At 39.4% G+C, this 18,512-nt stretch overlaps 3 protein-coding genes across 3 annotated transcripts; 1 reads left to right on the plus strand and 2 right to left on the minus strand.

Annotated features, from left to right (window-relative positions):
* Nucleotide 1: 1 nt before the first annotated feature.
* ptp4a1 (protein tyrosine phosphatase 4A1) lies at nt 2–1,743 on the minus strand. The gene is made up of 5 exons (XM_079843797.1): nt 1,612–1,743; nt 1,397–1,489; nt 1,183–1,313; nt 1,030–1,104; nt 2–940 (listed from the first exon to the last, which is right to left on the minus strand). Exons 1-5 carry the CDS (start codon nt 1,714–1,716, stop codon nt 823–825), a joined length of 522 nt encoding a protein of 173 aa, XP_079699923.1. The 5' UTR covers nt 1,717–1,743; the 3' UTR covers nt 2–822.
* A 232-nt stretch (nt 1,744–1,975) lies between these two features.
* On the minus strand, nt 1,976–8,586 carry LOC307142731 (uncharacterized protein). The gene is made up of 2 exons (XM_079843798.1): nt 8,477–8,586; nt 1,976–2,116 (listed from the first exon to the last, which is right to left on the minus strand). Exons 1-2 carry the CDS (start codon nt 8,513–8,515, stop codon nt 2,021–2,023), a joined length of 135 nt encoding a protein of 44 aa, XP_079699924.1. The 5' UTR covers nt 8,516–8,586; the 3' UTR covers nt 1,976–2,020.
* A 5,094-nt stretch (nt 8,587–13,680) lies between these two features.
* On the plus strand, nt 13,681–18,135 carry lgsn (lengsin, lens protein with glutamine synthetase domain; the record flags this gene model as incomplete). Its single annotated transcript, XM_079843905.1, has 4 exons — nt 13,681–13,710; nt 13,860–14,490; nt 14,621–14,787; nt 16,835–18,135. 4 exons carry the CDS (start codon nt 13,681–13,683, stop codon nt 18,020–18,022), a joined length of 2,016 nt encoding a protein of 671 aa, XP_079700031.1. The 3' UTR covers nt 18,023–18,135.
* Between the last annotated feature and the right edge of the window lie 377 nt (nt 18,136–18,512).

The following is an 18,512-nucleotide window of genomic DNA, read 5'->3' on the forward strand; positions in this document are numbered from 1 at the left end:
AGACGTTTCCTTCAGTGTATCTTTATTGTACTCTCAAATTGGCGAACTCGTAGCAATTTGTCTCTCGCTATAATAAAACACATATCCACTGATATAAATAGGTGATTTAACAGTACACATATTCAAATACCATACATAAATCAATTATCGAAATATTAAGTTACGCACATCAAATAAAATGGCATAAAAATACCGCAGACATTGAGGTCCAGTTAAGCCAAAACACAAACATCACACTATCGACATGGCAGTAACAGGTAAACAAAGTTTGGATAAACAACAAAAACCTAGTACCCCAACCTTCAATATATTTATATAAAGTTTTTATTTTCCTCTATTTTTTTTCTCTCTTCCTGATTTTTTGTTTCAGCAAAAGAAACCTTTCATTGAGAAACCTCTCCAAATGCCATTGAGAACTCCTCCACCAGACGGCATCTTTCTGCTGTAATAAGGCATTTATTTTAGATCATTTTGGAGGCAGGTATTCAGACTAAAAATCATATCAATGACAAAAAAAATGCTTTAAACCATTCAGATGATAAAGCATACTACGTGTTTGGCAGAGGTGGGACTTGACCATGTTCACCAACCAATATAAACTTCATCGCAAAACACTAAGCTCAAGTTCAAACAAGCACTTTACCTTGCTGACAGGTTCTCCACAGGAAATACAGAAAACAAAGAGGGAGGGGGACACTTGTAACCAAATAAGCTTACATTTTTGTAATGGTATTTTCACAGTTACCAATTCAAAGAGAACAAACTACTTCTGCTAGATACAAATTCCCATTACACACTTGAGAAAGGCTGACGCGCAAGCTTTTACTGAATGCAGCAGTTGGTGCGGTGGCCGTTCGAGTCCTTGAATCGAAGGCGCATTTTGGGATGATATTTTTCCAGATAGAAGAGCTGCTTGCTGTTAAATGCTCCACGGCGCTTCCTGGAATTACAATAAACATTTATCTTTACAAATGGAGATCACATGCTGACTACTGTTATATTATTTTCAAAAGTAGAACGTTAACTCACTGTCGTATGAACTGAACAGCATCCTCATATTTCATCCCACACTCAATCAGGGCCAGGGCAACCAGCACTGGGGCTCTATTAGAAAGAAAACATGCATAGCTCAAAACATATTTCACCTCATGAAATATCTCATCTTGAATCCTGTCAAATTACCTTCCAAGGCCTGCTACACAATGTACGGCAATGCAGCAGCCTGGCTCCTCCCTAAACTTGATCCGAAGAAGATTCAGCCAATCATCAACGATCTGGTTAGAGGGAGGAGCTCCATCGTCAAAGGGCCAATCCTGCACACCAGCAAAAAGCGGTGTTAAAATATGACCTGAGATAATTCACAATCATGTAAGTGAAGTGGTTATTATGGACGTACCAGAACCTGAATGCCTTCTTTAACAACCAGGTTTGCATCATACGTGGCCTCACACACTCGAACAACCGTCGTCACCCCATATTTCTTCAGTTCCTAATGGATGGGAGGGACGTCATGTAAGTGATATTTTGCAGTTACTGTAATAGACCCTCATTATGATCGTCTATCCAAAACATCACTTTTAGTGTGTTCCAGCCATTTAAACCAGCACTCACCTCGATGAACTTGTGAAGCGTGGCATTAGTGGGGTTGTGGGTAATGAGGAACCTCATGTTTTTGTAAGTGATCTCCACTGGGGCAGGTCTATTCATACGAGCCATTTTGGACTTTTCAAAGTAATATCTCAAAAGAAAAGTGGGAGAGACTCTCTCCAGTAACAAAAGAAAACCTGGCAAATACAATCAGGAGAAAAATAGGGAGACAACCAAAAACAAAAGAAAACGAGGCTGGTCCTCTGGTGAGAGTGAAGACGTAGGGCCGGCGAGGGCAGTGCACTTCAAGAGACTTTTTTTACCCCATCCAGAACCGCCGACCGCTGTGGACACCTGCTCTCCAAGCCCGATCCCGCCAATGTTAAAACTGTAGCACAAGTCTCTTTTCTGATGAGGTAGCGAGGCTAGCCGTTCACTTCTCTGCATAAACGCCGTGCTGAGCCTGGCAGTAGTCCCCACTGCCCTTCAGAAACTCCATAAATGTGTGACCCAAAACACCACAGAACTGCTGCAAGGACAAAAGAACAGAAGCACAAGCGGTCAGGGCACATCACTTCATTTAAAGCATCAACAGTAACGCTGCATTCCCACGGGGCGTCTCTGCATTAACACTTCTCATTTACTTTGAATGGCTGACGTCTGCGTTGCCGAGCTGAATTGTGGGTTCTGTTGTGTCGCGTCATTGCGCCAATGCAGGCGTCAGCCAATCAGATCGCCTATGCAAATACCCTAGCCAATTGCGTTCTTGCAACAGCAGAAAAGTAATGTGATTGACACTATGATGGTCGCATCAGCGCCAAACTTCAGACACGCCCTCCGTCAAGCGCCAACCCCCCGTGTGAATGCAGCGCAAGACATTTTTCAGCTTTCTGCCTGTCCAGTTGTGTGGGTGAGTGATAAATAAAAGTATAAATGCAAATGATATTTTCTTTACACAGTAAAAGCACCATAATAGACCCTTTTTGCAGAATGTGATGACGTGTTTCATCAATATCGTATATCTTGCATTTTCATTTTTTTTATAACACTAATACTATTATATTACTTTTGCATCAAATTACAAAAAACAAGTTACCGCTGCTGTGAGGGTGTTTCTAATACAGCGTCTATGGGAGTGATCGTAAAAATTTACATCTTTCTTTCTTTCTTTTCACTACCGTTATCAATAGGGTTGGGTACCGTTCACATTTTAACCGGTATCGGTAAAGTACCGGTACCTTTTTTCGGTACTTTAGGGATGTTTACATAAATAACTGTAAAGAACTGCAAGTCATTTATAGAAGTGTTATTGACATTATGCCAGAGCTGCCCTGGTCACTGTCTGCCATTGTCTGTTTGTATACTGTAATATTTACTAGTAAATATTAGGCTACTAGGTACTTAATTTAATTCATAAAAACAACCATATTACTATTTTTTCTTTTAAATTTAATTTCTATGAAAAGATTTCCCACAAATGATGTGTTGTGTATTTAATGGTAATCAAATGAAGACATAAGACATTCATTTTATTTATCTTTTAATTTAATTAAACTTTTTTGTCAAACAAAGCTGCACAACTGAGCTTTATATGGTTCAAATTAAAACATGAAGAAAGTTTTTAATTTATTACTTAAATAAAGTTTTGATAATGTATTATTATTACATTAGTATTAGTATTATTATTACATTGAGACGTATCTAAATTCTACTGTTGAACAGTAATGTATTTGTCAAGTTAAGGCAAAATTTTATTTTGACGGGTTGCCGTGAAGACCTTTTGAGTTTCTGTGTGTTTATAACATGACGGTAGTTTTCCAAAATGACACGGTAAAATGCTCATAAACTGGAGATGATGTTTGTGCGTTCATGTCCTCATATGAGACGGCAGAGATGGAAACATGCGACATTCACGCGTGAATCTGAGTGAGTGTGTGTGCGTGTGAGAGGTAAACCGCACGTCTACGGCATTCAAACGCAGACACGCAGAATTCGTATTTAAAGGGTTACTTCAGTGATTTAACATTAGGCTTTGTATCTGTAGAAACCCAGTAGTATGTTCAAATTAAGGTACTTTCCCCCCTCATATCCCCCTGAGACGAGAGAATTATGCATTTTATTTCTGGAAAAAATCCTCTGATGATGCAAATATCGTCATTTTGCGTCATCGGAGGATTTTTTGGCCAGAGGCTAAAGACTATAGCCACTAGATGGAGCTGTTCCACATGTTTTCAACCCGCCCACAGGAGGGGAGAGATCTCACTCACAGAATGTAAGACACAGACGGCCGCACGGACATTCATAACAATGCGCTGCAGAGCAAAGTGAGTGTTTCAACTTTTCAATGAATTCCTGAGATAGTTTAGCTTCCATATGCGATCTAGCTTCCCCGTGCCGTGACTTTCGTTCGGCTCACTCATACTTTAGTGAAAAGACACGTTCAGTTTTTAATTGTAGTGTTTATTCTCTAACTGAACAAAATTATTGTATTACTATGAAGATCAATATGACGGTGTACGGAGTGGCCTCGTAGGGCAGCGAAGCAAGTGCATTCTGGGAGTTGTTGTCTTTCATCCACATGAGACAAAAATACATTTTCTGTCTTTTCTCAGTCTAGAAGGCACCAAATTCAAAAATAATTTCACATTTCTACTACATAAATGACCCAGTTTAAATACAAAGCTTAATGCTAAATCACTGAAGTAACCCTTTAAATAGTATATAATATTCACAGACACTAGTCTATATCACCAGATGCATTCTCAGGTACCGAAATTCGGTATCGATTGATTTAATGTGAATCGGTACTCGGTAGTACCGACGTAATTCGGTCGGTGCCCTTGAAAGTACAGAGTTCGGTACCCAACCCTAGTTATCAAGCTCACTCTATTTTTTCCCTATTTGTGAAAGTTGTGAAATTTCTACTGTGGAGTTTTTCTTTTGCTATTTGAGCATATGCGGACACAAAAAAATTAGTGCTGTCAGTTAAACGCGTTATTAACGGCGTTAACGCAAACCTATTTTAACGGCGTCAATTTTTTTATCGCGAGATTAACGTTCTTTTTGGTCTAACAAACTTTGTAGTTTTTTCACATGCTGTTGCAACAACTAGTAACGTTAGAAAAACTACAACACCACTCCGGATGTAGCTAGACCGGAAACAAAACATCAGGCACGCTGCGGCTGCCCGCACTCGTTTGGGCCATTAAAAGAGTAGACGTGGATGGCAAGCGTGAGACGCCGAAATGAGAAACGTATTAAGCCATGGTTTAACTCAGGGGTCTTCAACTAAAAGTGCTTGTCTTGAGCGCTGCTTTCTGCTCTGATGGTGCGTAGCCTACACACCAGACGCGAATGAAGCGTTTTGCGCGAGTGATTTAAGTCAATGCAAAGACGCAAATAGACATTCTGCGGCGCGGATTAAGCGGCGTGCATGTCGCGTCATTCGCGTCCGGTGTGAGCGCACCACCAGTCTCTTCTTCACTGCATGCTTGACCGCGCGTCTGGGTCTGAACGTAGTAACAGAGAGCATTGCAACGTTAACTGTTTCATTATGTCAAAAGGCTTCGCGGTCCGGATGGACGCATCTCGCGGTCCGGATTCGGACCGGAGTTCACTAGTTGGCGACCCCTGGTTTAACTGCACTATAGGCGGAGTCCTAGTTTACCTTGCATGTGCACTTTGTAATTTTATTTTGTATCACCCTGTTTTGATCCCTTAGAAAGGGCTGTTGAAGGGGCTGTTTGTGCAACAAAGTATTTGTTTCACCCTTTTATTGATGGGCAGTGTTACATTGTGTGAGATTATTTGCTCCAAGTGAGAATGTTGGTGTGAAATCGAACACTAAAGTATGCCAATGTTGTTTTCAATAAAACAAACATTTGAACAAAGCAAGCCGATCCACTTTTCTATGTTGATAAGAGCATTAAAATAAGAAAAAATAATGGGACAAAAAGAAATCAAGGGACATTTAGAATAAATAAAAATGTGCGATTAATTGTGATTAATTGTGAGTTAACTATGACATTAATGCGATTAATCGCGATTAAATATTTTAATCGTTTGACAGCACTAAAAAAATATATATATATATTTAATGTATTCTCTCATTCACCACTATAAAAGTTGACCCAAGTATGACGACTTTCGCTGTGTTTCGCTTTCAAATATGAAAAGGGTCGATTTCTGGAAATTAGGGATGCAAATTATACCGGCCACCATATCTGTATCGACACTTCAGGTACGCACTGTCTTGAATTGCTTGAAATGTGATTGGAATCACTTCAAAAAGGAAAATATAGTTAAGTGCAGCGCAAGTCTGTCATATAGAGAATGGGAACGTGACGTCAGCAACGCAATGCATTCGCGGACTTTAGGACACAGACACTACATTAGAGAATGAGTAGTAGTGGAGGTAGACTTTAAAACTTGTATTATACAGTTAAAAACACATTAGAATGGTGAACGCTTGCTGTGTTATGAACTGCCATAGCCGCTCTTACAACCTGCGTGGAAAACATATCTCAAATCATGCGCAATATTTCAGTTTACCAGCTTGGAAATAACAAAAGTAAGTGAAAGTAATGCTGCCTTCACGTGCTATCGTAAATTTGACAATTCCCACTTCTAAAGTCGTGATTATGAAGTATGAACTCATCTCGTTCATATTTCGAAGGTGGAGCGCGTTCACGTGCAATTTTTACCTAGGAAACTCCTATTTACAGTAATTCCGAGAGCACGTGAAGGCAGCATAACACTCGGAAATAAACAACTTAGCCAAAATGTGTCTTTATCATTTGTATTTATTATTTATAACAGATATATTACAGATTAATATTTTCTGAACCGCTTGAATGTGCTCACACCATAAATAATGCATGAAACGCGTCTGGAAATGCTTCATTGTTCAGCTTCTCTCAGTAGATGGAAATATTGTACTTGTTCCATTTAAGTCCAGTAAAACTTTTTAGTACTGTAGGCTAAAGCGCTTTCAAATACAAACCATCTCAAAGCTGCATTACGAGCCATAATCTGTTATCCTTTAATGCTTTAACGTTAAGGAATTAGGGCGATATGATATAGGCTATGTTGATTGAATAAATTATCCACTGGCTGAGATCAAGCTATAAGTATATTTATTATGTTAAATATCAGATACAGACTTTTTAGTTAGGCTATTAAAAAATAAACTGCAAAAGACAAACCAATGTGTGTTGCGATAGAAGGCGACCGTCTGATTTCTGATTACATGAGACGTGATGAATATGTGCAGTATCCTGGCCGCACGACTGAGCGCTCATGAACGTAAGAGATTCAAATATTAGTCCATTTATTATAAGTGAGTACAAGCAAGAGTTCTTAAAAAGTATTAAAGTAAATACAGTCGTTTTTTCCTCATGTGATTCACCTTTGTTATCATTGTACGCTCCTGAGCGTGTCCTAAAACATGGCGGCGACTACCCATAATGCAATGCGCAATGACGTAGTTTCCCAGGCTCTATAATCTACATAAAATTGTAATGAAAACATCATTATAATTGTGTGATTGGGGCATGGAGTTAACGGTTAGACTTTTGTTTTAAAAAATATAACGATTATCAAATGTAAAGAATTATTTGTATAAGCCAAAATTTTCATATCGGTGCATCCTACTGGAAATTATACATAAAACCTCAAAACAAAAAAAAAAACTTAACATGAAAATGTAAGTAATTGGTGGCAGAATCTGACAAGCACAATTCACAAGGCATACAATTTATGTTTTGAATCATGTCGTCTAATACATGTAAATTTTTCTATATTAATTAAATATAAAACCAGAAATCTTCAGCCAACCTGATATGATTTTGGGTCAATACTGACACTCTGTATTGACCAATCAGAATCAAGTATCAGTTTAATAATCTTAAATTGATACATTCCCATAGCCTAAATAATTGAATTGGTGTCTTAGTATCAGCATGAAAATCAACCATATCCCTCCTCCCCATAATAAACACATGACTCAGAGGTGAGTCAATGAGCAGCATGTGGGTCATCATCATCAGAGGAAACAGCTTTCTGGAAAGGCTGAAATCTTCATGTTAGTCTCGTGAGGACACACACGTGTACGGGATTACCAGATACTAAACCTCTTTAGCAAACCACTTTAAAAAAGACGCAACAAGCCTCGTGTATTAGTAACCTAAATCTACATGTAACTCGGATGAAAGGCACAGATGTTTGGTTGGGTTATTTTTTAAGTGTGACGTTATGGAAATCAAGTGTAAGTTAAAGGCCCCAAATGAGGCCATTAAAATGGCCAAACGCAGATTGGAACAGGTCAGGGTGTGAAATGCGGTGAAATATTTGAATTGTACAACCGATGAATTATCCAAAACACCTTAAACATATGCCAATTGATCGACACAAAGACTTCCGCTCGGCTAATATTAGCAATGGGACAAAAATCTCACAATTACCTTAATTTTCGACAACAACACAACACACATTCTCTTTCCAGCTACTTACGTTGATTCTTTTTCATGTAATCGATTAACGAGAAATAAAAGACCGAAATGTCGTGATCAGTTCTCACTGGTGTAACGTTAGCTATGATGCTAACTGAAGCTAACATCGTCACCAAGTGATTATTTCAACGACATTATAGTGGTAAAAGCGAACATTTAGAATCATAAACACAAGGTTTTAGATTTGTAGATGGTTACAACAAAATAAAACGCATATATTAATGTATAAACATGGTGTTGTCAACAACAAAATCTTGTTTTGCTCTAGTGCCAATTACTTGGCTCACAATAGACCGAAATTACGACCAAATTTCACACAAAATGAACCGCAAATTCTCATCAAAACATAAATATATATATGTAAAGAAGGTTTCACTTACTGGAATATGCTTACTCATTGAAGATTGTAGCTTAATCATAAAGCCGCTCCGGAGAATAATTGTTGTGGTGTTTGACCATACAGCGCTGCCGTGTATGTGATGAGAGAGAGTCTCCGGTAACCGGTTACAGCTGGACTCAAGAAACCGCACCCTGCTACACTCTCTACTGCACACACAGCCACTCACTCACCATCTACGCACAGTTTACACATACATCATTTTTATTATCATTCAGGTTGATTGGGACACATTTTCACCTTCATCTCAATGGTAAAAAGGGTTCAAATCAACCTGAATTCCCCCTATTTAATTATATTCATACTTTGACCTCCTAAGACCCAGGAAAACAAAGTGTTTTAAATGTTGTATTTTTCACTTCATTACCTTGTTAGAGCATGAGAAACAAATAGATTTTTTAAAATTATATTTAATTTATATGTTATATCCTCGTAAGTGGACACCGGGACTAATAAAATAAAATGACATTTAGGCAAAAACAATGGGATTTTTTTCCATTCACCAATGAATTTTCAGCATTCAGGATTTTTTTTAACCATTTGTTTAAAGATGATTCTCAACTATTATGAAAGATATAATGGAATTAATTGATATACCATTTTACTTTATGCAATGGCCATCCATGGGTTTTCCCATTAAATGCAATGTAGCCTATCTATGCACTGTATCTAATTTGCATAGTAATGTGTTCTTGGAGCAATGGAAAAAGAAGTGCAATAATAATGGGAGTTATAGTTGGCAAAATTTTCATAATATCTAATATTTTATAGGAACATCAATGTGTAATTTCTTTCCCTATTCACTTGTGTCTCCTAAAATGCCTGATAAATATGATTTAAGTCCTGGTGTCCTCTAGAGGACATGTATGAAATCAATGCCCTGTTTTGTAACAGAAAGTCATATTTTGATTAGAAATCCTATAGCCTATCGTTTTCCTGAGATGTTGATTTATAACAAACAATTTGAAAATTTGTCAGATTTAAATTATAATTACAAAATATTATCATATTTCAATAAGAGTGCTTAAATTTTAATTACATTTTTAAAGACCAAGGAGAAGTTATTGTTGAAACCTCAAAGCAAATGGTATCTCTGAAAATCCCTGAATGTGAACATCCAGACATAAAACTGTGACATGTATGGTGTAAGAGAAATTCACTAAAATATAATGTCCTCATACAAAGACAGTGCCACCCAGGAGGTTAAACACATACTACAATTTTAATACAATAATAATTAGTAATAATAATATTTTTTAATAAAATATAACAGTTTAATAGTTTATCATTTAAGTAGATATTTTAACATTCCAAACATCCTATATTAATATGCCGGGGTTACAGCCCTACTCTTTATCAAAGGACATCCTGGGATTTTTAATGACCACAGAGTCAGGCCCTCGATTTAACGTCTCATCCGAAGGATGGTGCTTGTTACAGTAGTGTCCCCATCACTATACTGGGGTGTTAGAAGGACCCACACAGACCACAGGGTGAGCACCCCCTGCTGGCCTCACTAAAGGTGATGATACATGGGGCAACTTTTTTGAGCAATGTTGCTGGGCAATGTTACAAAGCAATGTTGCTTGGCCATTTTCCCATTGGGAATGGGCAACAAATTTCTATCTGAATACTTTAGATTGGTCATGCCGTGTCTTACCTGGTTGCCCGTTAACGGCAACATTGTCTAGTAACATTGCTCAAAAAGTTGCCCTGTGTATCATCACCAGTTGGTCTCCCATCCAGGTACTGACCAGGCTCAGCCCTGCATAGCTTCAGTGGGAAACCAGTCTTGGGCTACAGGGTGATATGGCTGCTGAACACTTGCATCGCGCCTGGCAGAAACCCTTCAACTTCCTGATAGCACACGTACATCTCGGAGACGTCTATTTGATGTGTGTGTTGACATCTGGAAGACTATGTTTTGGTGCAGCAGAAGCAGCAGCAGCAGCAGCAGCAGCAGCAGCAGCAGCAGCAGCATAACAGATCTATTCCGCCAAGACCATGTATCAACATCTCTCAGAGAGTTGCCATGACAGAATTATGAGTTTAGAATAAGAATGTTAAATTACCTTATTTTTATGTTTTATTTAATAACATGTTGAAAAAAGTATTATTGATAATTATTATAACAATTTTATTATATATATATATATATATATATATACACTCACCTAAAGGATTATTAGGAACACCTGTTCAATTTCTCATTAATGCAATTATCTAATCAACCAATCACATGGCAGTTGCTTCAGTGCATTTAGGGGTGTGGTCCTGGTCAAGACAATCTCCTGAACTCCAAACTGAATGTCAGAATGGGAAAGAAAGGTGATTTAAGCAATTTTGAGCGTGGCATGGTTGTTGGTGCCAGACGGGCCGGTCTGAGTATTTCACAATCTGCTCAGTTACTGGGATTTTCAGGCACAACCATTTCTAGGGTTTACAAAGAATGGTGTGAAAAGGGAAAAACACCCAGTATGCGGCAGTCCTGTGAGCGAAAATGCCTTGTTGATGCTAGAGGTCAGAGGAGAATGGGCCGACAAGCTGATAGAAGAGCAACTTTGACTGAAATAACCACTCGTTACAACCGAGGTATGCAGCAAAGCATTTGTGAAGCCACAACACGCACAACCTTGAGGCGGATGGGCTACAGCAGCAGAAGACCCCACTGGGTACCACTCATCTCCACTACAAATAGGAAAAAGAGGCTACAATTTGCAACAAGCTGTTGCCTGGTCTGATGAGTCTCGATTTCTGTTGAGACATTCAGATGGTAGAGTCAGAATTTGGCATAAACAGAATGAGAACATGGATCCATCATGCCTTGTTCCCACTGTGCAGGCTGGTGGTGGTGGTGTAATGGTGTGGGGGATGTTTTCTTGGCACACTTTAGGCCCCTTAGTGCCAATTGGGCATCGTTTAAATGCCACGGCCTACCTGAGCATTGTTTCTGACCATGTCCATCCCTTTATGACCACCATGTACCCATCCTCTGATGGCTACTTCCAGCAGGATAATGCACCATGTCACAAAGCTCGAATCATTTCAAATTGGTTTCTTGAACATGACAATGAGTTCACTGAACTAAAATGGCCCCCACAGTCACCAGATCTCAACCCAATAGAGCATCTTTGGGTTGTGGTGGAACGGGAGCTTCATGCCCTGGATGTGCATCCCACAAATCTCCATCAACTGCAAGATGCTATCCTATCAATATGGGCCAACATTTCTAAAGAATGCTTTCAGCACCTTGTTGAATCAATGCCACGTAGAATTAAGGCAAAAGGGGGTCAAACACAGTATTAGTATGGTGTTCCTAATAATCCTTTAGGTGAGTGTATATATATATATATATATATATATATATATATATATATATATATATATATATATATATATATATATATATATATATATATATATATATATATATATATATATATATATATATATATACGATTGGCTTCATCACTCTGTCTCCTCTCCACCAATCAGCTGGTGTGTGGTGGGCGTTCTGGCGCAATTTGGCTGCCGTTGCATCATCCAGGTGGATGCTGCACATTGGTGGTGGTTGAGGAGATTCCCCCCTTCTATGTAAAGTGTTTTGAGTGCCTAGAAAAGCGCTATATAAATGCAACAAATGAATTGTTCTTTGCTAGTTTTAGCCTGACACAGTTATCCTCTTCACGTCCAGCGCCACATTGTTTAAATAGCAAATACACTCACTCCCATTTGTGTGCCCATGGGCGTGCTGGTCTGAAAACGAGTTGTGTTAAGGTGCATTGTTGGCGCGTTGCTATTTTTAGGCAACTAAAAACGACTGCGCCATTGACCAACAAGAACCTGGTCTAAAGTATTTTTTGTGTTATTTAAATGGTGTGTTAGTAATATGCGTCTATAGGCGGGTGCACAACAAAATAGAAGGTTTCCTCTATGGCAAAGTGTTCAGTCTTTCCGCTTGCAAATTTACTAAATGTAAATAGCGAATCCGCCATGGTGCAAGCGCAACTGGCTTTTAAAGGGAATGGGAGACTATGGTTGGTTTATTGCACGTTACGGCCAAAACACACCCATGACTCATTATGAGAATAGAGACCACCCTTTTGGACCATGCGCCTGGCGCGCCGACCGTTTTTTCCGTCGTTAAACTAGCAAAAGTGGATTCGGACAGGCCCTAAGTGCACCATGAGCTCAGATTGTTAAAATAGGGCCCATTGACTTCAGGACGATGGAACCGGAAGTGTTAAAATGCTAACTAATTTCAGTGTTTTGGCCTACAAAGTGATGTAATATACCTGCACCACTCTATTCATCTGTGCCCTATAGAGAATGATGTGATTGCAAGCAGATTGAGTAAAGGCCCTATCAGCCTGCGACATCTAGAGTTTCATGACATAACTCTGTATTAATAATAATACAATTTAATTAATTTATTCATGTAGCCAACACATTTATCTAAAGGCACTTACAATGAGGAAAAACACAAGCAATTAATCGCAATGGAGCTATTAGCAGTGCCCAAATTCCTAATTTAAGGGCAGTCCAAACTACACCTGATTTAACACAAACACATAAAGATCCAGTAATGCAATATATTTACAATATTTAACTACAGCTAAGGTGCTTACTATAAAATACAAGATTAGGACCCAAACATTTCTGTTTCAATAAGAAAAAATTGTTCATTCTGACAATAGGTTGATCTTCGTTGTAAACTGACAATGGGTGATCTTCATTTTGATCTGACCCTTTCAAAGACTTGGTTCATTTATCAGTTACTCGAATAATGTTCTAGAATAAAATACACCTTTATTTGTAGTCATCTTTGAAATATGCCTTTTGTTTGTTTGTTCAAATTTGCTAGACAACCACAGTGCTTAAATAAATGCATGTGTTAATTTAGGTTCACATTATAATCAATGGCTTTGGCATTCTGTTAAATAACCTTTTAGTCAAACAACTGCATCTTTCTAGAGATTTGATGAATAATGTGTTGTGGGCTGTTGAAAACAGCTGATGTGCAAAAGCTCACAATAGATGAGTGGGACTGAACAGACTGGACAGTTCATGCATTTGGTTGGGGAGAAAGGGAGCCGATTGGTTTGTTTCAGTCTCTGTTAGTCAGTTGTGTGAGCCACTTCAATTTGGTTATGACTTTCCAGACATTCACATAAAAAACTGAGCATAATGCAAGAATCCGAGGATTCCAAAGATATGGTAAAAACAAAATCTTTGCAGTTATTTGTTCTTTTTGCTTACATTTTTGTTGAGTAAAGATGTATGTCATTTGGTGCTCTATGATTATGTGTTATTGTATAGTGGTGAGTTATATTCAGTCTGAAAGCCATACATTTCATATTCTTCAGGAGAAAATTCCAGACGAAGTGGATGGAGGAAGTATGAGTGCAGAAAAGAAGGGTGCAGATCTAAGAGAGAAGCATCTATCCTCCTCTAACTGGGACAGAAAAGGGACATCTCTACCCATAGTACCATCAAATGTACCAATTCCAGGCCCCACAAATGACCCAATCCTTATTACCATTGGCCCTCCACATCATTGCCCCTCTGTTTCCAGTGAGTCCCAGTACCAGGGTCTCGAGAGAGAGGACGACTACGCCAACAGGTATGGATGGAGAAGGGAGAATGTGCAATATTACCTGCCTACTAGTGAGTGTGGCGTCCCCAAACAAACAATGGATGAACTAAAAAGCGTTTTGCGTGAGAGCTCCCTACTGAGTGCAAAAGGGCCAGATGAAAGAAGAAGCTACCCTCCTGGTCAAAGAGTGGACTGTAAGCCAGACCATGTGCCTTCTAAGAGTTTCAGCACCTTCAAGCCCATTTCAGAAGCTAGGAGAGCACCCAGACTAAGGGAAGGAAGCTCTAGCTTGGATTCAGGCGGGTCTTCGAGGACTGATGGACCTCCAGGCAGGTCCTCTGGTGTGAATTCCCCCACTGTTGAGACATCCCACTGGGGTGAAGCTGGCACATCACATTCAGGTCAGTATGTGCCTTTGGGTCATCTTCTTCTCTGAGAAAGAATTATGGTTGTCTCAGTTTAACTCATTATTATTATTATTATCATTTCTCATCTTTCATTTCTCTGTCAAACATCTTATATTCCCAACAGACAAAGAGAGCTCACAAGCACACTCTTTTGCATCCCAAAGCTTCATTTCTGATGTTGAGAACATAAAACAGAAAATTGCCCGGGAAAACATAAGCTTTGTTCGCTTTGAGGCCACTGATCTTCATGGCGTAGCCCGATCCAAGACAGTTCCGGCTCGATTCTTCCACGTAAATCTTTTAAATGCCTCTCATTGATTCTGTACTGTAAGTGTTTTGGTATGTGATGGTACAATCTTAAGCTGCTGTTGTTTTTCTATTGTTTCCTTTTTTTTGCAGTTAAACATATTAACTCTGCATAAGGGATCAAGACTTTTCATGCATTATATCTTGAATATATGTGTATTTTATTATAATGCACTGAAATATTTTTGTACTGTTAATCAACATAATCTCATGAGAAAATGTAAGTGTTTTGCAATTTGGTATGAATTTGTATGATTCCTCTTAAACTCTTGCACCGTGCAGACAGTTTTGGTTGTTTCCAACATGTGTCAGCAAACTCTGGAAAAAATAATTTTGTGACATTTGCTGCTATCTAGTGGAAACAGCCAAAACTGTCTGCAGGGTGCTAGAGCACACAGGGTCTGAGTCATACGCTTTCAAAAATGAATTTATAACAAAAAATCAAAAAGCGCCTCTTTTTTGGGGGGTTTATAACAGCTCAGACAACATACACTTAAATGTTTATTACTTTATGCAGTTTTATGTAACTTCAAAGGGTTTCCTGTAAAATGACCCCAAATTGTGTATTTAGACCACTGTATGTGTGTATGGGAAGCTTTTCAATTTGGGTAAGCCAAATCCATGCAGAAATCCACAAAAATGGTCCCAGAGCTAAGGAGATTATTATGAAAATGTATGATTTTAGGTCCATCCCTAACCAATCGTTTAAACTAAACAGTGAGATCTTATGAAAACATATGAATGAAATCATTTGACATGAATTTCGACAAAATGTAAAATAGTTATGAATTGCGATGAGATTGTTTTAATTTATACAAAAAAACTGTAATATGACAAAATACACTCAAATGTTTTTTTGTTTTTTCAGACATTTTAACTGACAATATATTAAGAAATTAATTTGGCAGTGTTCTACCTGACAGATCAGTGAAATAACTGTCATAAGAACCTTTGTAAAAAGCAAAACAATATAAATTGAACATGACCCTCACATGTTAGCCAATAAGAAAACTAGGAGGCACCTCTCTGCCATCTATCATTTTGCACATTTGGGTTTATTGAGATTTGGTTTGCTAAAATGTCTTTGTGTGGTTTACAACGTGGTTGAGGGTTAGATGGATAACACACTATATTGCCAAAAGTTTTGGGACACCTGCCTTTACATGCACATGAACTTTAATGACATCACATTAATCCGTAGGGTTTAATATGGAGTTGGCCCACCCTTTGCAGCTATAACAGCTACAACTCTTCTGGGAAGGCTTTCCACAAGGATTAGGAGTGTGTTTATGGAAATATTTGACCATTCTTCTAGAAGCGCATTTGTGAGGTCAGGCACTGATGTTACAACTGCCAAACCCCGATTCGTCCATCGGATTGCCAGACAGAGAAGCGTGATTCGTCACTCCAGAGAACACGTCTCCACTGCTCTAGAGTCCAGTGGCGGTGTGCTTTACACCACGGCATCCAACGCTTTGCATTGCACTTGGTGATGTAAGGCTTGGAGGCAGCTACTCGGCCTTGGAAACCCATTCCATGAAGCTTTCTACGCACTGTTCTTGAGCTAATCTGAAGGCCACATGAAGTTTGGAGGTCTGTAGCTATTGAGAAAAATTGGCAAATTCTGCACACTGTGCACCTCAGCATACACTGACCCCACTGATTTTACGTGGCCTACCACTTCGTGGCTGAGTTGCTGTTGTTCCCAATTGCTTCCACTTTGTTATAATACCACTAACAGTTGACCTTGTAATATTTAGTACTGAGGAAATTTCACAAATGGACTTATTTTACAGGTACCACGCTTGAATTCACTGCTTGATTTTATACACGTGTGGTCATGGAAGTGGGTCCTGAATTCAATGACTTGGAGTGGTGTCCCATTACTTTTGGCAATATAGTGTAGCTTACAGCAGCAATGTTAGTAAGAAGTTTGACTTAAGTTTGTTCAGTGTCCCTTTGTGATAAGTATTACAAGTCTTTTTGAAAATGCTGAAAAAGTACTAAATATTAATCATTATTGACACCACAGGAAAAAGCTGTATATGGCATCGCTATGCCGAGAAGCTACCTGGAGTTAACCCTAAGCCCTAAAGTCAATGAAGTTGATCATCAGAGCACAGCCAACTTCTGCAGTGATGTCCTCCTGGTCCCGGACCTCTCCACATTCCAAATCCTCCCCTGGGCGGACCAGACCGCTCGTCTTATCTGTGACCCCTGCACAATCACAGGAGTACCACTGCGGACATCACCCCGCCTCATAGCCAAGCAAATGCTCAGCCAGCTCCAGAGCATGGGATTCTCTCTCCACTCATCTTTCACGTATGAGTGCTGTATCTTCGGGGCCCCTGAACGAGTGGGACCCAAAGCTGTGTTCTTCCCTGCCACCACACTGTTGAGCAACTACGATCTCCCCTTCCTGCAGCAGCTAGTCAGGGGGATGTACAACATGGGAGTTGATGTTGAGAGCTTCTCATCTGCAAATGGACCAGGACAGATGGAGATTTGCTTCAAACCCAGGTTTGGAATCGATGCCGCCGACAGCGCTTTCAGCTTCCGCACAGGAATCAAAGAAATGGCCAGGAAGTTTGACTATATCGCCACCTTTTTCACAGATGAAAATCTCCACAATTCAGGATTACTCTCCCATAGCCTTTGGGATGCCAGTGGCAAAAGAAGCCTCTTCCACTCGGGCAACGGGGAACTTTCGGAGATCGGCAGGAAGTGGCTCTCAGGTCTTCTCCAGCACTCGGCCGCTCTGAGCTGCCTCTTGGCTCCAGGGATCAGCTGTCGAAACCAGCTTTCCAAAGGCAAGAAAGATTCCAAGAACCATCTTTACGCCACATGCGGCTGCAACGACAACAGCTGTGCCTTCAATGTGAAGGTTCATGGTGGACGGGAGATGCACATCGATAACAAGCTGGGTTCGGCAATGGCCAACCCTTACATTGTGTTGGCGGCCACAATTGCAGCGGGACTGGACGGTATTAGGCGTAATCTCAATGCTGAACAGGTTCTAAGCAGAGCGCCAGTTCAGCAGAAACAGTTCCCCATCCCTGTTAAACTGGGTGATGCTTTAGAGGCTCTGTCAGAGGACAGTGTGATTCGTGGTGCATTGGGAGAGCCTTTCGTGCAGTATTTTATTGCCATGAAGCATGTAGAGATTGAGACCCAAGAGCAGGATGCCGACAAGAACAAGGGACTTGAGTATTTTATTTAACTTTTGAATTTGGTGAATGATTTTGTGCATTTGAAACAAACAAAATACATGACCATCTGATTTGGTATATTCCGCTCTTGAAAAAAAGATTTAAAAATAAAATCATACAACTGACTGGTATCTGCTGCACACTGTCTGACTGATTTAATTTACAACGACAACGTTAATGGGTTTGAATAGTCTCAACTTTAAAGTCAACTTAACCCTCTGGTGCTCTTCTGTCATTTCTGTCATTTCTGTTTTGAAATTTTAAAAATCACTGCTTCATCGGAATGATATGAAACTTGGTGACTTTTCTGGCATTGGGTATGTAAATAAACAAACAAGTTGGGGTCATGATTTAAGCATGCTAATTGGTCGTAAAAAAATGTAGCGTTCATTGTCTTCGGTCATAAATGACCGACCATAGGAAATGAATGGGAAATCGTCAAAAACACAAAAATTCTCCGAATATTTGTGTGTACAATCTACAAATCGGCCACGATGCTGG

This window comes from Gobio gobio (genome assembly GCF_949357685.1).
Source record: "Gobio gobio genome assembly, chromosome: 19".
In the NCBI taxonomy this organism is placed as follows: domain Eukaryota; kingdom Metazoa; phylum Chordata; class Actinopteri; order Cypriniformes; family Gobionidae; genus Gobio; species Gobio gobio.